Source organism: Podarcis gaigeae (assembly GCF_964106915.1).
Source record: "Podarcis gaigeae genome assembly, chromosome: 3".
Lineage (NCBI taxonomy): Eukaryota > Metazoa > Chordata > Lepidosauria > Squamata > Lacertidae > Podarcis > Podarcis gaigeae.
In genome coordinates, this window is record NC_139680.1 from 75815681 (window position 1) to 75843558 (window position 27878).

The following is a 27878-nucleotide window of genomic DNA, read 5'->3' on the forward strand; positions in this document are numbered from 1 at the left end:
AATTAATTAATAAGGCAAAAAATACATTAATTTCTGATACATTTTTAACAGCTTAAGCAAGGGTTGTCCCAAAGTTTTCTGTTACATAATGGTCATTTGCTTTGTTTGTTTTTGGTCATCTGTTTTGTACACTATATGAACTCTGCTTTGAGAACAGCCATGGTGTCTTAGGGCTGTTTAAAATGTTATTGAAGAGTTACTTGATGCTTAGAATAAATGGCCTATGAGGTTTACCAAGATGATTCACTCATATAATATTTTATAGTGTTGTTGGTTTTATAGAGGCCTTGGCTTTATGGATATGTTCAAGGTTATCAATTACTTTATTGACTACTTGAATTTTGACTTGCATGAGTATTGAATTTTTACAGGTGATAGAGTGACTATATAATTGTCTAAACTTAGAAATGTCAGAGGTTCTCTGTCCTGCTCCTCACCTAACTTTGTTCTCGCTGAACTTCTCTTTGTAATGGTTCTAAGTGTTAGGCATCAGCACAAGAGTGTCAGGCACTTTGGAGCTGATTATTCAATTATTAAGTTGTCAAGTGCTTAGACTTTTATCAGCAATTGTACAATTGTGGCTTCCAGACATCCTATTGTTCTGTTTCCAGTTCTTGCAGGTTTTACCTTTCATTTTGTTGTTTATATTCTAGTATTAGGATGTTAAAGCTTTGCCATTTTTATTTCTCTAGTTTTGGTCTTCAGTGGTATTCCAGTTCAGCCTTCTCTAACCAGGTCCAGCCCCCTGCAATGTAGAAATCTCAACTAAATCATACATGAAAGAGGGCCATCCAACTTCTGCTTAAAAACCTCCAAGGAAGGATAGTCCACTACCTCTTGTGGGAGTCTGTTCCATTGTGAAACAGTTCTTATTGTCAGAAAGTTTTTCCTGATTTTTAGTTAGAACCAGTGGTTCCCCCCCCAAGGGTACTCAAGGGTACGCAGTACCAGCACCTCTTTTTGTTGTTGTTGTTGTTGTTGTTGTTAAAACATGTGGCACTTACTGTAACAACTTCATGGTGAGTACTGACACCTATTTTTCTAGAAAAAAAGCACTGGTTGGAACCTCCTTTCTTGTAACTTGAATCTAGCCTGGTCATTGTGTGTGTACACACATGTATACATGAGGGAGAAAGACTGCCTAAAATAAAACCTAAAAATACGGTAATTGGATTTTTATAAGGAACTATATTGGAAGCTTTAAACCTGCAGCAAGTTCAAAAGTCAAGTCCTGTTATTGGGGTTTCATGTTTCTCTGCCTAAATTGTAGCTGGAGCAAAATAAAGCTCTAATCTATAGATAGGTGACTGACTGGTATGTTTTCATGCAAGCTTATTATCATAGTATAATCATAGCATTTTGAAGTTTTAATCTAATTCACCTAATTCTGATTTAAAGGCACTGTTAGGCTATTTTGGTAACATGTTATTAGTTTAGTAAATAAAGTTGATGGCTCTGTTTCTCAGCCTAAACATCTTAAGGAAGACAGACCGTTCCAGTGGCTGCTACAAGTCATAAAAGCCCATGTGACAGATGGATAGGTCTAAATTCTGCTTGTGATCAGCGAAATAATTTCTATTCCTCCTTCCTCTGAAGATCGAAGGATTTAATTTCAACCACAACTGCACAGCATATTTAAATCGATGCAGTCCCACAGCATCAATGAAAGTAAAATGTGTTTTCCCATTCAAGTTGCAAACATCTCATGTTAATGTACAAAACAGCTCTGATAGTTGAAATACAACAGAAATACAAACTGCTTATGAAACTGTTTACTGTTGTGATAACCAGCAGTCCCCCAAGTGTTGTTGGACTGCCTGACCACTTTGTTGGGGCTGACAGGAGCAGTAATCCAACAATAGGATTCATAGGTTAGCCACCCTTCGCCACTCTAAGGCATACAGCAGGTGATCCTGACAGAAATTGCACAAAAGTATAGCCAAAGCTTTGTCCAGTCAGTGTGCTTTGGTGGTCAGCGGAGACAGCAGAAGAACCTAGAAAGAGTCTGAAGAAGAGCCAAAATCTCTTAAAAACGGTATTTGTCACAACAACAACAATAATAAACTCCACATTTAAAGAGAGCAATTCTTGACCAGTATTTGGGTGGCTGAAGATGCAAAAAGGGCCTATACATATACAGACTATAGCATCCATCCGAATGAAAGTTTCACATAGCTTACAAACACAGTTTATATGTGTTTAAGCTTTTCCTCACACCTTTACCCAAGTGTGGGTACAAAGCGGAAGCCAGGGCAGAGTACACAGGGTACACTCCCCTCACCTTCATAGTTCTGTTTAACATAATGTGTGAAAAGGGCCTCAGCAATTATTAGAGAAGCACAACCGGTATATCAGTAATATAGATAAGCAGAGTTGCAGAAAAGATTCAGGTCCCAGTGTATAGTCTGAAGACTCATGTGACCACCATGTCAGTGATGCTGAGCAGGTTTGAGTCTAGTCTGTGCTTGAATGGGGGACCACCTGAGAAGCACATGTTATGCCTTGGTTTCCGTGGTGGAAGAAAGGCGAAATAGAAATGTAAGAAAAAAAAAATTTTATTAGCATGATTGTGGGGGGAAGTGGTGGTTTTAAACAATGACAGAGGTTTTATTAAATACTAGAGGTCATTGAGGGACGCGGGTGGCACTGTGGGTTAAGCCCGATTAGAAGGTCGGCGGTTCGAATCCCTGCAACGGGGTGAGTTCCCGTTGCTTGGTCCCTGCTCCTGCCAACCTAGCAGTTCGAAAGCACGTCAAAGTGCAAGTAGATAAATAGGTACTGCTCTGGCGGGAAGGTAAACGGTGTTTCCATGTGCTGCTCTGGTTCACCAGAAGCGGCTTAGTCATGCTGGCCACATGACACAGAAGCTGTACGCCGGCTCCCTTGGCAAATAAAGCGAGATGAGCGCCGCAACCCCAGAGTCGGTCACGACTGGACCTAATGGTCAGGGGTCCCTTTAGGTCACTGAGTGTTGAAATGGCAGTTTAAAACAAACTTTGAATATAGTGTAAAGAGAGCAGGAAAAATGTTTTTGTGTTACCTTCTGTGTTGTACTCATCTCTGCTATATCTCCTTGTTAAAACTGTTTTTAAAAGAAAGAAAAATCCTCAGTGTTGCCCCATCCCTGCTTTATTCAAGCATCTTCTGCTGTTCTGCACCATTTTCCTTTCAGTGCTTCTCCACTCCTGCTTTACTCAACTTTCTGCCATTGTTTTAAATCGCTGCTTTCCACCCTCTCATCCTTTCCTTGGGGCTGATGGAAACAAAATGTCTAAGTTGTGCTCAGGTGATAAATCAAAAATAGTGGGTGAGGTAATTAGACAGCACCCAGCAAAACATCTTACACACACACACACAAATCCATCCACACAATGTGCTTCAGTGTTTCTGTATTTGGATAACATACCATTTTGTGTTTGTTTTCCCCCTCCTTTATCACATTACCCATGAATCAGAAAAATCCAAATTGAACTGGGGACAGGGCAAGAGTGCAGGCTATCACTTGAATGAGGCCAGTGTTCTGTGGACAGTACTAAAATATGCAGACATGGGATGCATCAAATCCGCTTTAAACTGTTGTGTGTGGTGCCTCTCAGTTCCATGTTTTTCAAACCTTCAAATAAGCATGGCAAGGCTCTCTTCCCTGCAGCACTGTTACCATTCCCTCATCGATTACTTAGGTGCAGGACAGGATGTCGGCATGCTAAAGGGAAGAGCTAGATTTTTTTAATCTTCTGGGAAGATCTTTAATGAACTCCCCTAAAGGAATGGAACTCTTTAGAAAGGTAGTTGGTTAGGCATTTACTTGAATGCTCTGCTGTTTTAATGTCTGGAATTGTTACTGCATCTTAGTACTCTGGTGTTGGCACCTTGCCTACACTGCAGCAAATTCCTCATACTTCTCAGCAAGGAAGATTTTGCTTTTCTTTTTCATTTGGATCACTTTAGCAACTTTTATGTTGATCCCTTGAGGAACACAATGGCATTGCTGAAGACAGGGCATTTATTTTGCTCTTGGGATAAGACCCATGCATACCACCTTGAGCAACTTGGAGGAAAGGTGGGGGAAAACTAATATTTAAGAAATTCTGACTCCCACAAAGTGCTACTGGCAGACTGCACTCCATCGCTCCCCCCACCCACCACACAAATGCTTTGCACTTGGATAAATACAGTGAAAAGCCCTCATTACTGAGTATTGAGTGATGGTGCATTTGACTCCCTTATGCAATTCTGTAAGCATTTGCATTTACATTATAGTGTTTGATCCACCTTCCTGTTCATTCCCCCCCCCCAGCTAAATGTGAGTATTACTGCACCAAATATGCTTTGTTAGCAGAAATAAGTGGGCCTCATCCCTTTGATGACCTTGCTATACTGTCAAGAACTTCATCACAAACAGAATCTGACATGTGCTCTGTAATATTGGAACCTTGAGACCTTTTGTTCACGCAATAATTTAAGCAGTGTTATTCTTTCTGTTCTGCTGCGTTATAAAATTAATTTTCCTGCCATTCTTTTGAACCTACTTTGCAATGAAGTGATATTGTGTAATTTGCATTTCAAGAAGGCTCGTTGGTTCCTTAGCACACAGATCAAATTTGACTACATTCACATAAAGATGTCTAATACAAATTACTGCATGCAAAGGGGGAAAGGGAAGTTAAGATCCGTGTTTCATTTTTGTTACATCTTGGAATTTCCTTGGAAACTTTAACTCCTTTTTTTAAAACAACAACAACAACAACAACAAAAACCTTGCTTAATATTCATGGTGAACCAAAAGGGTTTTTAATGTAAGTTAGCATAGGAGCCATCAGTCCAAGTGTGTCACTGAACCTTCTCTGCATTCTTACAGCCCCATCTGTAAGGTCTCTGAGATACTTTTGTCATAATAAACTACAGAATTATTGTTTGTGTTCATTGTTTGTTAATGATACCTTGTGGGTTGGTTGAACTATTTCAGATATTGTTTTGGGAGAAATGGACAGCATATGCTTATAAACTACTTTCAAGACCTAACTTTTGTTGCCCTTAGAAAAGCTTTTACTGCCCTTCATTTCCAAACAATGCCCTCACCCTTTTTGGAGGGAAAGTAGAAAGGGATTCCCTATGCACAGTAGACATGTATCTGTAGGTTCTTCAAAGTAGGTTCTTCAAATATTCTTAAATTATTCTGAGCAACTGAGTCAGTCAAGACTCTGACAGCCACATTCTGCACTAGTTAAAGCTTCTAAATTGTTTTCAAGGGCATTACAATAGTCTGACCCAATACTGCCTTCAGGCAGTGCTCTAGCATCTGCCCAGTCTCACCTGATTCAAGTGACAGGGAGAAATAAGAGTTGGGTGTCATTCACATATTGATGGCACTTCAATTCCTCAATGACCACTCACTGCACAGCTTCATATGGAGGTTAAAAGGCACAAGAAATAAGTTGGAACTTTGCAGGATGCCACAACACAACTCCCTTGGGGCCAAGCAAAAGTCCCCTACACCGGTCACTGGAACTTGCTCCTCAGCTAGGTGTGGAACCATTATATTACTGTGCCTACCTCTCCCAAGCCACCAGGTCAGCCCAGGAGAATATGTCACTCCCAGAATAGGGCAGAAAGAACTAAATAAAAGCCACACATGTATTAATTTTCCCAAATATGTCTTAATTAATTTCTGATTGTTCTATAATGGAACTGGCAATAGAGACAATTTGGAAGGATACAGTATCTTCTTTAATTCCAACTCTTCTCTCATCTCGTAACCTGAATGTTTTGTTTTTCAGTCCCAGCTGAGGCTCTGCAGAAACTTACAAATAAAAATTAAGGTTTTTCGGGTTTGAAAAGCAAAACAAGTTTAACCAAGTATTTGGTTTGATTCTACAGCTGCTACAGAATATGAAACCTAGAGGGTCTGATCATTTTCTTTTCTTGTTTTAGGGAGTGCTGTCAATTTTTTGGAGATAACGGCTTGACACTGAAGGCATTTTTTACCAAGGCAGCACCCTTTGGTGTTCTTTGGACACTCACAAACTACCTGTACTTACATGCAATAAAAAAAATAAACACCACGGACGTCTCCGTGTTGTTCTGCTGCAACAAAGCTTTTGTGTTTTTGCTTTCGTGGATCGTTCTCAGGGACAGATTCATGGGAGTGAGGGTAAGTGATTATTGACCTGTTTTTCCACCACTCGACTTTTCAGGAGTTTCCCTACTGGGAAAACATCACTATAACAGATTGCATTTTACTCTTTAAAGTGGTTCTTCCTCTGTTATTTCCTAAGATTTTGAATGTTCATTCCAAAACAAAGTTACTGGTGAACATAATCATTTTAACCTCCTACTTTAATTTATCACTACCTGATACATGACTATATGATGTTAAATCTATTGCTTTTCTATTCTAGTTGAAAAATATATACTAAAAATAAAGTGAAGCCTCCTACAGCCAAAATTTAGACTTTGTGCTTTGCCGGCCTTACTAATGATTTGCATATTTTAAGAGGATTTCATGCTTAGTAAGTTCTGTTGTAAAGCAGATTTATCTCCTACTAAGTATAAATCTCAACCCTTCCTAGACTACTGACCTTCACTAAAGTGCTTTTCAGATGGTCTTTGAGTATACAAATGTACATGCTCACAGGGGTGCAGGTTAGTGCCTCCAGTTCCCATCAAGCCCAACCAACATGACCAGTAGTCAGGGATGAAGGGCAGTGTGGTTGAGCAATATGTAGGGGGCAAAGGTTTGCCATTTCTGTTTTAAATAAATGAATGAATGAATGAATGAATGTACACTCATAACATGAACACCCCCCCCCCAAAAAAAAGAGTAAGCTGAAATGTGATTATAAATTCATCCTCTTTCATGGCCATCAATTGATTTTAAAACCTAATGCAAGCATGTTTAAAGCCAGATATTCTCTCTTTCCACATGCAGAGCAACATAGGAAAGAAGCTCAACTGTGTATAGCATTATGAAATCAGTTCAAGAGTTTGAGGCTAAAACTTTCTTTTTCTAATTTGTAGAGCTCAAAAGTATTGCAAGAGGTCTATAACATAAGTAGCAAAAAGAATCATACATTTATTTATAATACATGGTGCATAATGTGTTTGATAGATTTTGCTTTTGAATAAAATTCTTTATAAATTGTACTGATAAAGAAACAACATAAAGCTCATACATATGAATACAGTATATATTTTTGCAATTAAAGAAATTAAATTTTGGCAAATAAAATAAACTTTCATAGAAACATGACTTGTTAGCCTGTTGTCCTATGCTATCTTTGTATGTAGCAGAGTGTTACAACACTGCTATGGTCAAGTTAACTATTCCTTTTGCACTTATTGGTGGGTGTTTTTTTCTTCTGTAATGTTGCCTCTATGCCAGTTACACTATTTCCCATGAAAAACATTCATCATTTTATTAAAAATGTAAATATACATGCCTTGTTATTTATTTAAAACATATATATTTAGACTTTCTGCCTTGGAAGAGAAGCTCAAGACAGCTTACATCACAATCATAAATTATTTCAAAATATGCACGCTACAACAATCAACACACAGGAGGCAGCAGGTTTTTTTAAAAAAAAAACTATAGCAAATCAATAGCAGCAAAAGGGGGGCAAAAAGGTACAGCTTTTATTGTACTATATAGTACTAATATAGCAGGCTAAATAGGGGTAAATGGGTGTTAAATATGCACAAGTGAAAACTCTAGACTCCATAAACCACATCCATGGGCAAAATCTGAATCAAGGTACGTTGCACACATTTTGAGCTTCTGCATTTTTTGCATGATGAGTCTAGTCATTATTTCAATGCATTCTGTACCTTTCCCATTATTTTGGGCCACCTTCCACCCAAATTAGACAAAATGAGTGAACGTTTTAATCCAAACTTTGAAAACCAGAAGGCTGTCAAAATGGGTTTTAGTGCCTTTAAATACATCTTGAGAAATAATTTCAAGAAACCGCAAAGGCTATCAGGTGAAGTTGGTCCTAAACAGTGGAGCCAAATACTCTTTGTGAGCATATGGTCTTGGTGACTCTGATGAATCTGGAATTTTAGTTTGCACCTTTTCCCACTTATTTTCTATTAATGATGTGACAGAACCTGAGTTGCCAGAAAATTAGTAGTAAACACAGGCCTCAAACACAGGTGGGTGGGGGGTGGAGGAATGCTCTATGTTCAGTTGAGAGTTCAGTCAATCACCCACCCACTTAGGTCAAGCTGCCTCCAAAAGAATGAATGAAAGCAAAGAAGGCACATTCTTCTTTCTTGGGTGGAAGGATATTTTAGTTGTGATCCACACTTCTTGGAATATGTCTCACAGACATCAATGGGGATCATAGTGCCAAAGGTGATTGATTGAAAGCTGTAATGTTCTTGGTAAAGCTGAATTAACATTACTTCCTTCTCCTGGAACATTGCGAGCTTTCCCTTGAGTAAATGATAAATGGTAAATTAAAGGTAAAGGGACCCCTGACTGTTAAGTCCAGCCACGGAAGGTTCTGGGGTTCCGGCGCTCATCTCACTCTATAGGCCGAGGGATCCGGCATTTATCCGCAGACAGCTTCCGGGTCATGTGGCCAGCATGACTAAGCCGCTTCTGGCGAACCAGAGCAGCACACAGAAACACCGTTCACCTTCCCGCCGGAGCAGTACCTATTTATCTGCTTGCACTTTGATGTGCTTTCAAACTGCTAGGTTGGTAGGAGCAGGGACCAAGTAACGGGAGCTTAACAGTAGTGTTACCCCACTGTGATATTGTCATATCAAAAGGCATTTTTTCTCTCACCACACCCACTTTTACACTTTGGCTGCACCAACCTTTACATTTCAACCACAACCACTTTGAGATGTAGCGCCTAGAGTATTGAGCATGGCTGAAAAAGGTTAGTCACTTGTTTTTGAAAAAAAATATATTTCTAAGATCAAGTTACTAAATGTGCAGAAATAAAGACATGAATTAAGTTTAAATTAGGCATGTAGTCATAGAAAAAAAGTTATGAGAGCAATAATTTATGGGAAGATAGGAATCAAGTAAGTATTAGAAATACTAGAATGTTATAGATACTGAAAATATTGAAGAATAGTAAGTACATTGAGAATTCTAAAAATATTAAGGACTGGGTCATAAAGTAGAATGGAAAAGTCAAAAGGTTGTGTCAGGGAACTGCCATCGGAGTTAGAGGTGCTGGACAGGCTCCAGCAGAGTAGGAGAGACTCTGCAGCAGAAGCAGGAACCAGCAGGGGGAGTGCAGGAGTTACAGCGGAGGGGAGGCTCTCAGACGCTTCTAGTGAGAATAGTGAAGAGGTAACTAGACCCCCTTTAGGAATTCCCTCCCTTCGCCGGAAACTGTCACGCAGAGAGTCACGAAAGCGCATGTCCGTCAAACAGCTTTTATGTTGGCGTAAGTTCCGTAGACGCCCACTGTCAGATTCTACCAGCGACTGACGGAGTCATGCTTTTGGGGGCTCCGTTAGTGCCTGGGTTTGGATGACCGGCCAAACCCCAGCGGGATCAAGCTTTTACGCACAAGCAGCTCATTATCCCATCACAGCAATCTGACAGTCTCCGAAAGCTGTTTGTGCAAGCAGAGGGCATCATGAGTGAACCAGCAGGAACCGGGGCAGCTGGAGCTGGAGCAGATCCAAGCCTGGAAGAAAGGTACAGGGCGTTGGAGGTCCAGCTCGCACTGCAAACGGCGAGGCTGGAGGAGAGGAGGGCTCAAGATGCAGATAAGGGGAAAACCACCCCACTTGCCAGAAGGGTGCCTGGATTGGTGCAGAAATTTGGGGGGAATCCCAGGAACTATCAAGCCTTTAGAACAGAGATGCAATATGCTCTCAATCTACTGTTTGATGACTTCCCCGATGAGAACTCTAGAGTGGCGTACGTGATTGGCCATCTAGAGGGAGGGGCGAGGGACTGGGTTCGCCCCCTGATGGCAGCCAATAATGAAATCTTAAAGGACACAATGAAGTTTTTTCGCGCCATGGACTTGATGTTTTCCAGCGAGATTGAGCAGGGGATGGTGCGCAGGGAGTTGATGGCTTGTAAACAGGGGAGCCGATCTGTACGTGAGTACTGGACTGAGTTCACCATGCTGATTCATAGACTGGGGTGGAACCTTGCTAGTGAACCTATTCAAATGCTATTTGAAGAAGGTCTCTCTCCGGCAGTGAAAGATGAACTTTCCCGGGCGCCTAGGGCGGAGTCTATGGACCAGCTGACTAAATCAGCGCTGTCCATAGGAGCACGCCAGGAGGCTAGAGCTTTGGAAAAGCGGGAAGGAAAGGGGGAACGTTGGAAGGACTTCCGCATTCCAGAGATTCCGGAGCAGCCTTTCCCGCCAGCAGAGCCGATGGAACTTGGAGCAGCGCGCGCGCGCACAGTTTCAAACACCAGTGAAGGGCGGAAGAAGGAGGGAAAGAGCGGCAAGAGATGCTATCTCTGCCAACAGCCAGGTCACTTTGCCAGAGTCTGTCCGCAAAGGAAGGAATGGCAAGGGATGGCAGGAACTGTTGGGGGGAAGGAGGAGGATGAAATGAAGGAGCAAGTAAAAGCCAACGCCTGGTTGCCAACATCAGGGCACAGCAGCCAGGCCAGGGAGTAGTGAATGTGCCCACGCCGGAACCCCCAAGACCAGCACTTGTGATAGAGGTGTTGCTGGAACTGGCAAACGGACACCCACTAAAGATAAGAGCGCTATTGGACTCAGGTAGCTCATGTAATTTCATGAGTAAGGAGTTTGCAGCTGAGCACCAGATACAGACTATCCCATTAAGTAAGCCTTTGCAGGTTACCACGATTGATGGGAGGGAGCTGTTGGGAGGAGAAGTGAGCCAACAGACTGTACCAATGATAATGAGGGTGGCACGGCACACAGAACTGATAGCGTTTAACGTAGCCACCCTGGGAGGAGCCCCTATTATCTTGGGAATGAGCTGGCTGGCACTACATGATCCGCTAGTAGGCTGGCATCAGCGCGTGGTTTCCTTTGGATCAGCACATTGCCTAGAACACTGCAAGGAGGGAGAGGCCCAGGCAGGCAGCAGGGCCACTCTAGCAGGGGTGGAAGTGATGGACAAGGGGAAGGTGCCACCACAATACGCTGACTTGATTGACGTATTCAGCGAAAAGGAAGCGGATAAATTGCCCCCGCACAGACCCTTTGACTGTCAAATCACCTTACTCCCAGGAGCACAATTGCCAGTGGGGAAGCTGTATGCAATGTCAGACAGTGAGATGCAGGAGTTAAGGGAGTTCATTGACAAGAATCTCAAGAGAGGTTTCATCAGAGAGTCACGAGCGGTGGGGGGCAGTCCAGTGTTCTTTGTGGACAAAAAACACACGGGCAAGCCCAGACTTGTGTGTGATTTCAGGTCCCTGAATGCAGTGTCAGAACCAGTGACTTTCCCTATGCCTAGAATTGATGACATTCTGACACAGGTGAGAAAAGGGAAGATTTTTACCAAGCTGGACCTTAGGGGGGCATATAACTTGATACGTGTGAGGAAGGGGGATGAGTGGAAGACCACTATGTTCACCCCCTTGGGGGCGTTTGAGTACCTCGTTATGCCTTTCGGATTACAAGGAGGCTCCGCCTGTTTTCAATCATTCATGAATCACGTCCTGGGGCCATTGCTCTACAAGAACTGCGTAGCGTTCTTAGATGACGTCCTGGTGTACTCAGAGAATGAGGAGCAGCATGTGCGAGATGTAAGAGAGGTACTGAGCAAACTGCGAGAAAACCGGCTGTGGGTGAAACTGGAGAAGTGTCAGTTTCATACTAGGGAGGTGGAATTCCTGGGGTACCGGTTGTCTGACAAGGGATTGGCCATGGATCCCAGCAAGGTTCAAGCGGTACTGGAATGGAAAACACCAAAGACCAAGAAGGACGTGCAAAGGTTCCTGGGGTTCGGAAACTTCTATAGGAAGTTCATCAAAAACTTTGCCCATTTGACCGCGCCCATCACAGATTGTCTTAGTAGCAAAAAGAAATTTGTTTGGACGGAAGAAGCGCAGCGGGCGTTCGAACGCCTAAAGCAGGCGTTTGCGTCGGAAGAACAGCTTCTGCACGTGGATCTACAACAACCAATGAGAGTGGAGACTGACGCGTCAGACCGAGCAGTGGGGGCCGTGCTTCTCCAGCCGGGAAAGGATACGTCGGAATGGAGACCGTGTGCATTCTTTTCGCGGAAATTGAACAAATCCGAGAGGAACTACACAGTGTACGACAGAGAACTGCTCGCCATTCATGAAGCATTTCGGAAATGGCGGCACTTGCTGATTGGGGCGCAACACAAGGTTCAAGTCCGAACTGACCACAAAAATCTGGAATATTGGAGAACAGCCCGTGTCCTGAACCAGAGACAAGTGCGATGGGCCCAGGAGTTCTCCAAATTCCACTTTGAGATTCGTTACGTGCCAGGTTCAGAGAACGTGAGAGCGGATGCCCTTTCCAGGAAACCTGAGTACTTAGAGGGGGAGGGAGCGCCTGAGGCAAGGCATGTAATCTCCGAAGACCGCTGGGTGTGTGGGGCGGCATTGGTGGGGCAAAGGGAACTGATGGAAGGTACGGAGAACGATGAATACGCCCAAGAGAAACTCAGAGAACTCAGGAGGACAGAAGAGAACACAGGGGGATTTGAAGAAAAGAACGGGGCGTTGTATTACAAAGGGGCACTGTACATACCAGATGGGGAACTGAGGGGCAGAGTACTCAAGCAGTTGCATGACAGCCCCACAGCGGGACATTTTGGACAGCACAAAACCATGTGGTTGGTTACCAGGGAGTTTTGGTGGCCCAAGGTGAGGGAGGACGTGCGGGAATATGTTAGGGGTTGCGACAGGTGTCAGCGAGCAAAAGGAGAGAGGGTGGCACCAGCGGGGCTATTACAACCCTTACCCACGCCAGAAAGGCCTTGGGAGGCAGTATCCATAGATTTTATGACGGACCTGCCAAAATCCAAAGGCAAAACAGCTGTTATGGTGGTGGTAGATCTATTAACCAAAATGTGTCATTTTATAGCTTGTTCACATGCGGTTACAGCGGAGGAGACCGCCAAGTTGTTTGTAGAGCATATTTTCAGGTTGCATGGCGCCCCCTTGAGGGTGGTCAGTGACAGAGGCAAACAATTTACTTCCAGGTTCTGGAGGAAACTTATGAGCTTACTGCAAGTAGAACTCAATTTCTCCACTGCCCGACACCCAGAAACTAATGGGCAAGCGGAAAGGGCAAACGGCATTTTGCAACAATACCTGAGGTGTTATGTAAAGGACAGAGAAAATGATTGGGTAGATAAGCTACCGCTGGCCGAATTTGCCTACAACAACGCGGAGAATGTGTCCACAGGGATGAGTCCTTTCCTGGCAAACTATGGGTGCCATCCCCGGGCATTCCCAGGAGAGGGGGGGGAGAGATGGAGCGTGCCGGCAGCGGAACTTTTTTTTGAAGAGATGGAAGCGATCCACCGTCAGCTTCAACTTAACTTAGAGAGAGCCAAGGAAGAATATAAGAAGCAAGCAGACAGAAATAGGAGGGAAGGTGAAATCATAAGGGTGGGAGACCGAGTGTGGTTGTCCACCCAAGGACTACCGTTCAAGGGTGGGAGTAAGAAATTGAGACCCAAGAAATTGGGACCCTTTGAGGTCATACAGCAGGTCAACCCAGTAGCATTCAAACTCAGACTGCCCAGTCACATGAAATTACACCCAGTATTTCACAGGTCATTACTGTCGCCGTACCGAGAGGGACGTGAGTGGGGGGAGCGTGAGAGAGAGGCCACCCAAACGCTCGTGATAGAAGAGAGAGAGCGCGACATGAACGTGGCAGGAATCATTGATTCCAGGTGGAAGGGGAATCAGGTGGAATATCTGGTAGAATGGGAGGGGGAAGTAGAGTCGGAAAACACTTGGGTGCCAGCAGAGGTAGTGAATGACGAGATCTTAATAGAAACATTTCATCAGCGTTTCCCAAGAAAACCGCAACCCGTGGCACGATTTAGAAGGGAACACTTTGGGACCACCGATGAGGAGGGAGAGTTTGAAGGGTTCCCAGAGTCAGGGGTGGGTGAGGAAGCTGCCTCCGACGAAGAAGAAGAAGACGGGGAGAGAGATGGGACGCCGTGGCTAGAAGTGTTTGAATCCTCTGATGACGAGGATTGCTCTTTCAGGGGCTTTCCGCCCTCACCGCCAGTGGGAGAGGAGGCGGGAGGGGGTGAAGGGGGGCCTGGGGGGGAGGTGGATGTCAGGGAACTGCCATCGGAGTTAGAGGTGCTGGACAGGCTCCAGCAGAGTAGGAGAGACTCTGCAGCAGAAGCAGGAACCAGCAGGGGGAGTGCAGGAGTTACAGCGGAGGGGAGGCTCTCAGACGCTTCTAGTGAGAATAGTGAAGAGGTAACTAGACCCCCTTTAGGAATTCCCTCCCTTCGCCGGAAACTGTCACGCAGAGAGTCACGAAAGCGCATGTCCGTCAAACAGCTTTTATGTTGGCGTAAGTTCCGTAGACGCCCACTGTCAGATTCTACCAGCGACTGACGGAGTCATGCTTTTGGGGGCTCCGTTAGTGCCTGGGTTTGGATGACTGGCCAAACCCCAGCGGGATCAAGCTTTTACGCACAAGCAGCTCATTATCCCATCACAGGTTGTATCCTATCTTCTATTATTCCAATAATTTATGACTAGAGACCATTTTTCAATACATTTATCATTATGTGTGTTTTGTTTGGCTGTTTTAAATCCTATTTCAGATGCCCTTGCTGCAAATGTTTATGTTCCCCTATAGCACACACAAAAGTTTAGAGATGACTAACCAAACAGTTGAGATTTTGATACTTGCATTAGTACTAATGATTGCAATATCCTGTGCCAGTGTGGTGTAGTGGTTAACAGCGGTAGTCTCGTAAACTGGTGAACCGGGTTCACCTCTCCGCTCCTCCACATGCAGCTGCTGGGTGACCTTGGGCCAGTCACACTTCTTTGAAGTCTCTCAGCCCCACTCACCTCACAGAGTGTTTGTTGTGGGGGAGGAAGGGAAAGGAGATTGTTAGCCGCTTTGAGACTCCTTAAAGGGAGTAAAGGCGGGATATCAAATCCAAACTCTCTAATTTCTTTGTCATGGAGCATGGTACTTCCAACTGCAGACTGTGAATCAACATGCTCTAGTGACCGTAAAGTTACCCAAGGAATATTGTACAGGGAGATTGTACTTTGAAGAACAATACTCTTGCTTGCTATGTTGGGATTTCATAGAGCCCCACTGTGACTGTTTTTTCACTTCTTTTGCTTTTTTAATACAAGCAATTACTGTTTAAAAGTTCTTAATACTGGTCACAGTCTTACAAAAGATACAAATTAGATGTCTTCTTTGTTAAGGTAGTTCTTTTTCCTTGGCTTGAGAGAACATTAACATGTTTCTTCTATGTATCCAAACAGATTGTGGCTGCTATACTTGCTATTGCAGGGATAGTCATGATGACTTATGCTGATGGATTCCACAGTCATTCAGTTATTGGAATAGCACTTGTTGTGGGATCTGCATCAACATCAGCCCTCTATAAGGTGAGTATGCTTCAGTCTTCTGATGCCCAGAAGGTAATAAATGGGTTCTCTTCCCATTTTATATCTCTCTGTGACATGAAGATCTAGTATGTAATTTGGTAAGCTGTGCTTATTTATGCCTCTTAAGAATCTTACAGTGTTATTTGTTCAGATTGTTGAGAATCTATTCAGTCATGTTTTAGACAGATCAGGGTTGTTTCCCTACTGCGCATAGTGAAAGGCAGACATAAGAATAGTGCATGGAAGAGAAATGTCTGCCACCAGCTGGTGGTTTAAATCCTTTGCTGTCATCTTTTCTGCATTTGATCGAGACGAGCTCTTTCCATTGCCTTCTTTCCATTGCTGTCTTATTTCGGCGAAACAGCTATCAGGCAGGTTGCCTGTGGGTGTTAGGAGAACAGCAGCTGAAATTTAAATTTAGAACCTTCTGGTCCATAATTGAGTCAGCATAAGGAGCAGAAAATATGGCTACAGTAGCCAGCTCTGTTTGCAGAAGCACTTCTGCTATTCTGTCTATAACACTCCTTCATGTAAAATCAGAATGCTGTCAGGATAACAAAAAAGAAGAGGGTTGGAAAGAGGGAGGTAGACATCATTAATACTGATTGTATAAAAATAGGATAGTAGGCACCAGAATAAGCAGGGCTCTTTAGTACATTAGCTACATTATTGGGGATAAATAGCCATATGAGCTTCTTAGTAGAGGTGGGGGGGAGTTGATTTTTGCAGGACTCCAGAATAGAAACTTTATACAGTGTTCCCTTCATGACCTGAAGCATGTCTTCTGAAAGTAAATGGGGGCAGTAGATGTCATCCAATGTCATGTTAGCATATCATTTCTAAGCAAAGTTGTCAAAATTAATTTTCTGTATATCTGCTGTTTATCTGAAGGCTTGCACTCATTCTTCTTACAGTGTATAGTGAAGAAATAGCCACTGTGTAATGCCAACAATTATACCTGGCAGGTCATGGGGGTGGTGGATAGTTATCACAGGCAGCAATCAAAATATGCCATTTAGAGAATAATGGTTTCAGTATCAAGAACAGTGGAAGGTGTCCTGGCATAGCCTTGGGCTATTCAGTGCCTTGTGCCACTTTGTATGATACATGTCATGAAGGTAAGAGCAGCAGCAGCAGCAGCAGCAGCAGCAGCAGCAGCAGCACACTGCTAGCTCAGTAGCCTTCTGAGTGCCAAGTGCACTGAATCAGCAAATCTGCCACTCACAAGCAATACGGGAATCTATGGCTTATGCATATGCTAGGCCAAACAGCAGATCCAGAGATAGCATGAGTGGCACAATCCAAAACAGGGTCTATAGCACAATACCCTCACATTAGTCAGCTTTCTTCCTTGAGGGACCTTTGCTCCAATTTCTGTTTCTACATTCAGTCAGCTGAGGTTGGAGCAATAATAGTGTTGTGGAAATCATAACAATAATATCTGCTGCTCTTCAAAGCAGTGCAGAATGAATTATGTATATCTCTTTCCACTGGCAACAACACTTTATCTAAACTGCATGTCACCTTTGGGTGAAGGAACTACCCATTTTTAACGGTGCCTTGTGGTAAAAACACAAAGCTGACAAAGCCTGAAGCTACTAAGGATTGACATTTGCAACTGCAGGCCTATCATTGGCAATGGGCTTTAGAGTTCCTGAGTAATAAATATGAGGTAAAGGTAACTGTTCAGTGAAATATAGGCAGTTTGCATTAAAGAACTGCATCAGAGTTTAGTGAAATTAGCATCCTAGCTAGAAAGTTGCTACATGTTAGTTACAGTGGTGCAGACACATACACAAGACCATGTAAGATAATTTGCAAGTTCCTTGGAAGAACCTAAAAACAATTTGTATTCATTACCTCTAAGTCTTAAGCTCATCAGGTTGGATGCAGTCTTATGTTAGTTGCATTTAGATCCCCTTAAAATCAATTAAACATGACTTACCTCCCATAGGTGTTAGTGGGAAATAAGGGCATTTTAATATTGATCCAGTCCATTAGGATTGCCACCAGTTCCCTAACATTCCCTAACATTGCTGCCAATAGCAGGTAATTAAATACCTGTTCTCAGGCTGGCATAAGATCATATAGATCCTTAATGACCCCAGCACACTCCCAAACTGAGCTGTTTTCAGCCCCATTTCCAGTGAAGCACTGATGACATTGTAACCACGGGGGCAGAAAGCCCCAGCATCCATAGCTATTTCTTGCTCGTTCACAGAATACAGAAAGCACTAACCTGCCTTTGCATGATGGCACAGCCTATATATTCTCTATCCACTATGATGTTAGCACAGGGAGAACATGATTTAAATGGGAACTTATATGCTTTGAGTTAAGGTTTTAAAACTAAATATAGATAAATACACCTGGTTTTCAATCTGTTTATCTTTCTGTGTTACAGGTTTTGTTTAAGCTTCTCCTGGGGAGTGCTAAATTTGGGGAAGCTGCCTTATTTTTGTCAGTGTTAGCAGTCTTCAATGTACTTTTTGTTACCTGTATTCCTATCATCCTTTACTTTACCAAAGTTGAATACTGGAGTTCTTTTGATGACATTCCTTGGGGAAGCATTTGCGGATTTTCAGTCCTATTATTGAGTAAGTGAATGCTGCGTTTCTGATAATCTTCCAATAATAGCAGTGCCTCTGACCCGTGCCAGACCAGCTGGCGAACTGGGTTGGATTGAGCCCTGCTGAATCAGGCCAAAGGTCCTTCTAGTATAGCATCCTGTGTCCCATAGTGGCCAACCATGCACCTAAGGGAAGCCCCACAGGAGGACAGGAGCCGCCTCCTGCTGTTGTTCCTCAGCAACTGATATTTTGAGGCATGCTGCTCTGATTCTTGAGGTACCATATAGATATTGAGAACCTTATCCTCCATGAATGTGTCTAATCCCTTTTTAAAAACATCTATGTTTATGGCCATCACAGTACCTTGCTTCTGTAAGTTCTGTAATGTAACAATGTGTTATGTGAAATACTTCCTTTTGCCTATCTTGAATCTCCACCTTCAGTCATCTTTTTCAACACCCCAAATCAAATTGCATATCTGCTGGAACTTTTCCTTTTTATACAAGAAGTTAGACATGAGGAACCTCTTTATAAGGGCAAAATCTAGAGAATTTTGATAGATTTTAATCTTTACAGTTTTTACTAGCAAATGTTCACACTGGTTGAAATGAGACTGCTTAAAGTGAACTAATTAAACCTGCATGACTAAAGAGGATTGGTTTTACAACTGCTCTCTCAAAAATGAAATAATTTTGTTTCTTATTTCAGCATTCAATATTTTATTAAATTTTGGGATTGCTATTACATATCCTACCTTGATATCTCTTGGAATTGTACTAAGTGTACCTGTAAATGTCGGTAAGAAAGCTTTTTAAAAATTTAAATTATATGCACATGTATGTATAGCATATACTTGGTTTATACTTAAAGAACTACAGAGTTCTTATTCTTCCTATATGCAAGTAGTATAATTTTATAGTATTGGTCTTTAGATTAAAAAATTAAGAATGTCAAAATAAATTGATTTCAAGCATTTATCTCAAATTTTCTATTGGCACAATAATGAGGTTTTATGCATGTCCCATTTATTTCAGTGCCAGGTGTGAAAGTGATGGTTTGAAAAAGTAAACTGATTGATTCCTAATGATATATTAATCATTAATCATATTCAAGAAAATGGAAAAAGATAGCCATTTCAGTAGACAATGTGAGCTTTGAGAATATGAATGCAAGTTTTCAGTGGGGGAATCTGTAAGGAATAAGCCGTTTAAAATACCCATCCTAAACTACTAGTAGCTGTTCATCCACACTTCAGCTTGTCCCATACCAGAAAGAAAAACTGATTGATGTTTGCTCTGATTCAACAGTAAACAGCAGGTTTACTGGGGGAAAACAGTGGGACAAGGAGAAGGTGACTCCTCAGTGAGATAAAAAGCAGTATCTGATAGGTACTTTTGGCTGGAGCTTAAAAGGTAAAGGCAAAGGGACCCCTGACCATTAGGTCCAGTCGCGGACGACTCTGGGGTTGCGGTGCTCATCTCACTTTACTGGCCGAGGGAGCCGGCGTTTGTCCGCAGACAGCTTCCGGGTTATGTGGCCAGCATAACAAAGCCGCTTCTGGTGAACCAGAGCAGCGCACGGAAACACCATTTACCTTCCTGCAGGAGCAGCACCTATTTATCTACTTGCACTTGACGTGCTTTCGAACTGCTAGGTTGGCAGGAGCTCATGACCGTGCTATTTCTGCAATATTCTTTAGCACCTAATGACATTCAAGCTTAATTGATTGAGGTGATCATCTCTATCAGAAAACCCTTCTGTCACAAATTAGGCCCTGTCACAAATTAGCCTCCATAACCCCCCGTGTGCTCCAAACAGAGAACAGGAGCACTATGCCCATAAAGCAATCCTTTCAAATGTTTTGAAACAAGGTATCTAAACCACATGCAACAGGAGATGACCAAACAGGCTTCTAGGCAACTTATTTCTTTATAGGATTTATATTTCACCCTGCATCATGTATGAACTTGATTTGAGGAAAAATTAACTGCCGCTGCTCGTGTAGTCTAACCCAAATGCAAGAAGCAAATGAATGAGAAATGCTTTATACCAACAAGAGTACCTACAAGAATACATGCCCTTGAGTATGCATGAACTAGTTATTTGTATCCAGGCGCATGCAATATTTAATGCCACTGATAATGTTTAGTTTCATCAGTGTTGTTTGGTTGCATGTTTGGGCCTTAAAGTTGTGAAACTGACTTGAAATGCAGGCTCTTTGCTATTAGTTATATGATATTCTGTTGAGTATGTGATACTTTGTACCCTTTAATGATATTAGTTCAATGTTTCATGCAGTTGTTGATCACTACTTGAGTGACATTGAATTCAACAGTGTCCGCGTAATTGCCATTGTCATCATTGGCCTGGGCTTCCTGCTGCTGCTTTTACCAGAGGAATGGGATGAGTGGTTGATAAAGCTCCTCACTCGCCTCAAAGTACGAAAGAAGGAAGAGATACCGGAAGGAAATGGAGACATTGTTTCAGGATTACAAAATAAAAGCAGGAGAACACGCCCATCCATGTCATCATTCTCACATTAATGTTGTTTTTTTATGGAAAGTCTTAACGTTATATGCTATAATTCACAGATCTTTTCTTGCAAAGCACATATGTTCAATACAGTGTACATAGATGTACAGTTTTGATAATAATAGAGTCTGAGGCATCACGTTTCAGCATGTCCAAATTGCTTGCACTGTTTCACATCAGATATTTCACTTGAGAGAACTCATTTAAAAAGGCAAAAACAGAAATCTTTTTAAATGAATGTAACGTATAAATGAATTATATTGCGTATATTGTTTTAATGATCAATCATCATGAAAAGCAGGGCATATAATTTGAACATTAAGTACTGAATGACACATCGCACACTGTGATTTACAAATATATATAATATATATAGAGAGAAAAACAGATGCTATACTATGTCATAAGCTTATTTTTTAAACAGAGCTGTACTCTATAAATGTTTTCATATAAACCAAAAGAAAATCTTTTGTGGGGGGGGGGAGAAAATGGGGGGGGGTTGCTGTGTGAAGTTTAGTGCCCTTGGTGCCAGAGCAGAGGCCGGATAAAATGTTAAGTTTTGCACAAAAGCATGAAGGTGAAAGCAGTCAAGAGTATCAGGGCACCATTAGCCAGGGATTTTTCCGGTGAAAGCCACATTGAAGTGAATAGCAGGTGTGCAAGAACATGGCAGGCTTCTTCCTGCGTGGTGTCTTGCATGACTCCCATCCATCTCAATAGAGTTTGTGCAGGAAAAGTTCTCTGGGGTAGTGCATCCAATCTTTATAACTGTGCATGTTGACTGCAATCCATGCTTTTTCTCATGCAAGGGAAAATACAGTGCCTTCTACAGAAATCTAGTCCATTGACTGTGTAGAATTAGGTCACACTGCAAGTTGCTTCTGCATTGGTCTTTACAACATGAAAAGTTTGTTCTGCAGACACAGTGCTCTTGAAACTCCCAAAGAAATCAATGAGTGCCTGCTTCAAGCCACTGATTAATGGGAGTGCTGAACACTTGGGGACTTCAAGGTCTCTTGCCAGGTCAGATTTGCTTCCCACTTACATGGGTCTTGAGGTGGGACTCTCCTCCTGATCTGTATTTCTGTGAGTGTGAAAAGAATCAAGCCCTGCATGTAAGAACCTTGCTTAAAAACCAACAATAAAGCTAGCAGCCACTTACAGGGAACACAGTTTATGATGTATACAAAAGGGACTAAGAGGTTAATTGCCACTTGCTTTTATTACATTGCTTTGAGGGTGGGTTTTTTTTAAAGAACACACAAGATATTAACATCAAACCTAACACTTTTTACAAAACTTGTAAGCACCAAGCTGTTTACTTCTACAATTTAGGTTCGCCATTAAATTTCTATCTGTGATAGACTATGTGATATGTACAAAGAAAGAGGCAAAGGTTATAGTTTACTATTTTTGAAGTTTACATTGCTACATGCAAATTAAAAATGTTATTTTGAAATGTTGCCATAACCCAATGGTACATGCTGTCTCTGTGGCATTTTTACATGTCAAATGGAGGTGGTGTTCACTTCTCAAATTTTTATTGAATCAATTTCAGATTCAATTATTTGCTTGACAAAACTAATAAAACTACTGAAAGTTCATACCAAGTCAATGGCTTCTGCTTCTGTTTCCCATCTTCTGGTGAGATACAGTGTTATTTTTACTAAGAAATATTTTACTTGTGTGGAAGTGACAAAAGTAAAGAAAGGGAAAACAAGCCCAGTGCTGTGACCCTGAAAAATACTTTCTCCAGGTTGTTTCAGCTACACTGATTTTGTTTATATCAAAAAAGACTTAAGTGGGAAGAGCAGTACTTCAAGGTGGCCATGGAGATGTACAGCAACAGATCTGCATGCACAACCATAGCCCTGCCAGCTCTTGCTGTATAAGGCAGATGGTGGGGTGGGCATTTTCCTTTCCTTTCTTTTCTTTTCTTTTAAAAACTGCATCAGCTCCAGTCCAGAGTAGTAGATGGGGCCCAGGAGCTGGACTGGCTTACAACAAAATGGATCCATGGTCCAGCCCAGCTCCAGCCCCAACCCAGACCCTGTAACACCCCACTTGGGAGCCATCCCCTGGACCAATGTCTCCTCCACTATACTTGCTGAGGCTATAGTGGGGGGCTCTGTGGTGGCAGAGGCTGGTGGGCTATTCACTGAATCCTACACACACACACGCACACCAGCAGTATGGTTGGGGGTTAGAACTGCAGCCTCAATATTTTAAATACACTTGGGAATAGTTAAGGGAGTAAGGTGTACCTAATTTTTGCTAGAGTGCACCCATATTTTTCTAGTTTTCGAGACCTACCAGTGTGTCACTGACCCGAAACACTATGCATAGCCAACATTGTGCTAGTGGTAGATGCACCATGCAGATAAGAAGGACCTCCCCAAAGATCTAGATACCAAATAGTAATACAAATTTATCTACACAATTTATTATTTCCTCCCTTTGTCTTGTACATTTCTTAAATTAAAAGCTAGGTTGAAAATGTTATCCAGGACATGCAGCCCAGCCAACCATGTGAGCAATGAGTTATGTAACACCCTGTTAGTCGGCAAGATTTAGGTGACAGGGAAAAAAAAGCCTGAATGTGGTTGTTCTATTTGTTAATATTTCAAAACCTTTTAGAAAATTTTCTAAGCAAGTTCGCTATGTATACATACTGTCTAGAGATTTTACATATCTGTAATTCCCCCTCCCCTGCCCACCAAAAAAATAAAGATAGTTGCCAGAATTAATCTGCACAGTTCAAATGAAAAATGTGAGCCATTTGCTTATTCAAGTGTGCATTAATTCATATGGAGTATGTGCAACTAAGATCAAAGCAAGAGTGTTAATATTCTGACTCACTCAAAACAGAACAGTCCTCTCTTCAAATGTCAACAGAATAGGGCATTTATTTTGTTCTTGTATGCACTAATGAAAATTAGGTTTCTAAAACAGAACAGGAAAATGTGTGCAGTAGTTAAACTCTTTTCTACAATAATTCACCAGGCTCATGTATTATTTTACTCTATTAAAAACTCTGCTCAAGTCCTGAACACACACAATAAGTAGATCTTCCTGAAAACAGTGCTACTTACTCCCAAGGAACTTGAGAGCTGTAGTAGTTTGGCCCAGCAGCCCAGTTCAGGATCCAGTGCAAGAGTTATGGTATGATGCTATGGAACACCTCAGCCCTTGACTTTGGAACTGTGGGCCAGCCTGCCTACCTTCTTTGCTTATACAAGAGAATTGGTGGTTGCTACTGTGCCTGAGCCCTGGAGAAGCCTATGCACTGTGCAGTTGTGTTACACAAGGAGGACAGAGAGGATCGAGATGGAGACAGACACAGGTGAGAGCTTCAGCTAAGAGCAGCAGTCCAGCTCCTAGCACAACCTTGTGCCATCAAATTAGTACTTACTGGGAGAAGAGGGAAATCTGAGGGCATGAGGCTCCTAGATGTTATGCTGCATGCATAGCAAAATGCCACTTAACTGCAGTAAAACAAGGCTTTCTTTGAGCCACTACAACTACCACAATTACAACTAAACTAGTACTGAAAGATACTGTAGTCAGTGGCACTCTGCGGTATATAGGTAGTTTCCTATAGCAACAAGGAATTTTCAGTGAAAGCAATGGCATTAATTCAAAGACCTGTGCATCTTTTCACATACTGATACTGCATTTACAGATAGGTAGCCGTGTTGGTCTGCCATAGTCAAAACAAAAAAAATTCCTTCCAGTAGCACCTTAAAGACCAACTAAGTCAGTTCTTGGTATGAGCTTTCGTGTGCATGCACACTTCTTCAGATACACTGTGTATCTGAAGTGTATCCACTTCAGTGTATCTGAAGAAGTGTGCATGCACACGAAAGCTCATACCAAGAACTGACTTAGTTGGTCTTTAAGGTGCTACTGGAAGGAATTTTTTTTGTTTTGATACTGCATTGTTAAAGCACAACAGACCTGCACTTAAAATGGCTAGTTTATTTAGCTACTTAGCCATCTTCAGATTCTTATCACTATCTGAGAAATGTTATACAATGACTTGGATATATGGAACGTCCATTATCTAAAAGCCATTCTCAGCATGAAGACTGCCGCTCAGCATGCTTCCTTACCAAAATAGTTTTCAGGGCAATACAATAGGCACACAAAAAATGAGGCTGCACTCTGCTGGGAAGTTTTAATGCTAAGCAGAGCAGAGCATGATAACTATTGAAAAATTAACAGACGTTTAAAAACCCTAAAGTGAATCCGAAATTCAAATTTATGTAAATTAAAATATACCTTTTTTGTTGAAAGCAGTACTTGGCAACCTTTTTAGCTGTGACATTCACAGTAAGCATAGTATAATATGAATCTGTAGACTTGCTTATGGGGTAGGCTGTCAGTCAGAAGAAGAAGTACTGAGCTAGATAGATGAAGTTGCTTTGTTATGTCAGACTATTCATTGCCAGAGAGCCCCCCATGATACATAGCTTGGCTCAGGGAATATAAGTATAGAGTTAGTTTGACTAGCTTTCTTTCTTTAAAAATGTCATCATCCACCATTGCCAAAGAACTTCTCTTGAATTCACATGAACAAGAAGCATTAAGTTAGTGTAATATTCCAGGTAGATTCTGTAATGAGAGGGAAGTCCCTGCTCCAGTGACAACCCTGTGGTGTAGGCTAATAGTCTTGAGGGATCTGTCCTAGTCCTTTCTCTCTGCTGCCATTGCTTGCTTATGCATCATCAAGGCCTTACTGTGGTCTCCTCAAGATCTCTGGCTTGGCAACTTCAGCCTGTCTCCCCTCCACTTTCCTAGGCACATTAACAATCAGTGGCATAGGCCTTGAGTGTGTTCAGCTCTAATTAAGCAGTTTATTCAAATGGAGTATGTATTAAAAAAGGGAGAAGGGGGAGAAATGGCGAGTGTGCAGCTCAAGATACCAGAATATTGGTCTAACTAATCCTACACTTAATCCAAACTAACATTGCCAACTTACTCTCAGTGGTCACCCCTGACACTGGCAGCTTCAGGCATGAGCTGCACATTGGGGAAATCAAGAGGGGCAAAGGCTGAATGGCCACAGACCCCTTTTTAAGGGTTTAGATTTTAGTGACAACTGGTAGTTTCAGGAATTAGGGGAGATGGTAGGCAGCTCCTGGGGGCAGTAAAAGAGGGTTATCAGTGGTAGAAATTACCCCCTGGGTTACACTATGTTCTTGCCGGTCAGGATTTAATCAATGACTTTGTGCACTGGAAGAGGGATCTGCCGTCTGCACTAAGGTAATGGGGGAAGAACACCAAACCTGGCCAGATTCTAGCATATCTATCCTGAGGTTTTTGTTCCTTGTACTGTATAAATTTAACATGGTTCCTCTGAGAATGACTGCTATTCATAGGAAGATGCCTTACATCCTGACAGAGTATTATCACCCATACTATCAGTTCTGAGTAGCAGCCACTCTTCAGGGTCTTGAGCAGAAATTGTTTCCCTCACCTGATACCTAACCCTTTAAACTAGGAGTGTGGGGATTGAAGATGGGATCTTCTGTTTGCAATGCATGTGCTCTGCCAATGAATTATGGTCACTTCCCTAACTAATGAAATGAAATAAGCCTGGGATATTTATTTAATTACCTATATAAAAGTTGAAGCTAATTTTTAATAATGCACACGCCTCATTCTTCCTTTAGAAAGCTCAGAGGAGCTTACATGAGGTATCCAGTGGTCTCCAATCCATCAAATGAAAAGGTATATCATTTTGTAGCTTCATCATTGCTATAGGACTTAATGTAAAACATTAATTGGGCCTATTCTGACCACCAGGAGTTATTTATCTGGGAATACATAGGACTCATTGCAACAGAGAGATGATATTTTCATGTAAATCATGACAGGGCAACTCATTCTATAAGACAATGAGGAAAAAGAGATCAGAAGGGCATCCTCTTCCAGACAGGGGAGCTTGTTTATAGAGTTACCCACTCTGCATTTTTCTCCAGCCACTAAGTATCAACAATGTTGCTTTAGCTTTATGCCCCACAGACGGCAAATTTTCAACAAGCCGCCAATTTTCTACAAAAAATCATACAGCAAAATAAAAAGAACCTAAACAAAGCAAGTACATGTATGCCAACTAAAAAGATAATATTGTACGTTTCTGTCCTGGGAGTTCAAAAGTGGCATAGACCTGCAGTGTTTTATGGAAGGCTTTTAAGAATTATAATCATTCAGTACTTTTCATGATCAACCCTTACCTCAATGCTGTGAAAAAGCCACACAGTTCAGAAGTGCAGCTCCTTGGTTCCCATGGAAACAAGCCAGCACTTCTTATTACTCCACTAGTAGAATGTAAAGGTGTGTGGGGTTTACAATCAGTCTAGGAAACTGATAAATTAAGACACTGGTTGCTTTGGTTTCAGACTAGACCAAAAGACCATTCTGTCCAGCACCTGCCTCAAAACAGGGTCAGCAGCAGCCAAGGGTGGAAACTTGAATAAAACATTGGGGCAGGGGGATAATCACATGATGCAGCACACACACAAACACACTATTTGAATGGCAATACCCATCAACTTTGGGGGAGCCAGCCCCCCCTCAAATATTTTATCTGGGGGTATTGAAGGGACTTTGGCCCCTAGGAGTTGGCTCCTATGTCAGAAGCTCCCCCTCCATCAAATGCCATAATCCCATTTATGGTACTAGAAGTAAAAAGCAAGAATCAAGCTTCACCACCAAGATACCTGCAGAGCAGATAGATCCAGTTCAGATGCATTGGTCACCCTACAATCATTATTTAATCTGACTTCGGGAGATGGGCAGAATCGGTCCCAAACCCCATACTGTGATCATTTAGATCAGACTTTAGGCTTAAGGATCCATCTGCATCAGCCTTTTGCTGCTTGGGAGGAAAGAGTTCACTCACACATGAAGAGAAGATTTTTGTAACTCTCTGCCTTTAGAAATAGGCTGTGGCTGAATTGAGAAAATCTACTCAGACTTGGGGAAGTAGTTGTTTTTCATTGGTCCTTCATGGTGTAGCCGGGAACTCCTCGGTTCCTGGAGTCCATGAATGCTTCTCTCAGGGATGAAATTCAACTCTCGAGCCACCAGCTGGACACTTGCCCTCATTAAACTGTCAGAATATGGGAAGTCTGAGCTCCTATGTTGCTAGATCACCCATAGGCGGCGCTGCGTCCAAACTGAAGCCGCCAGCGCTGCTGCTAAAT

General features: G+C 42.2%; 1 protein-coding gene and 1 long non-coding RNA gene across 6 annotated transcripts in view; one reads left to right on the forward strand and one right to left on the reverse strand.

Annotated features, from left to right (window-relative positions):
- SLC35F3 (solute carrier family 35 member F3) overlaps nucleotides 1-22277 on the forward strand; it is a 95108-nt gene extending 72831 nt beyond the window's left edge. For all 4 annotated transcript variants that reach the window (XM_083732534.1, XM_083732533.1, XM_083732535.1 and 1 more), the window contains 5 exons: nucleotides 5932-6151; nucleotides 15440-15565; nucleotides 17970-18162; nucleotides 18844-18933; nucleotides 20434-22277. In XM_083732534.1, coding sequence (XP_083588660.1) covers nucleotides 5932-6151; nucleotides 15440-15565; nucleotides 17970-18162; nucleotides 18844-18933; nucleotides 20434-20678 — 874 coding nt within the window. In that variant the 3' untranslated portion in view covers nucleotides 20679-22277. The remainder of the gene's footprint in view (nucleotides 1-5931; nucleotides 6152-15439; nucleotides 15566-17969; nucleotides 18163-18843; nucleotides 18934-20433) is intronic.
- LOC310841637 lies at nucleotides 355-27179 on the reverse strand. 2 transcript variants are annotated; one of them, XR_014562638.1, is made up of 4 exons: nucleotides 26907-27179; nucleotides 5718-5800; nucleotides 3041-3271; nucleotides 355-745 (listed from the first exon to the last, which is right to left on the reverse strand). It is a non-coding gene; the product is annotated as an uncharacterized lncRNA (long non-coding RNA). The 2 variants fall into 2 exon arrangements; XR_014562639.1 differs by lacking the exon at nucleotides 355-745 and having other exon boundaries at nucleotides 2977-3271.
- Nucleotides 27180-27878: the final 699 nt, after the last annotated feature.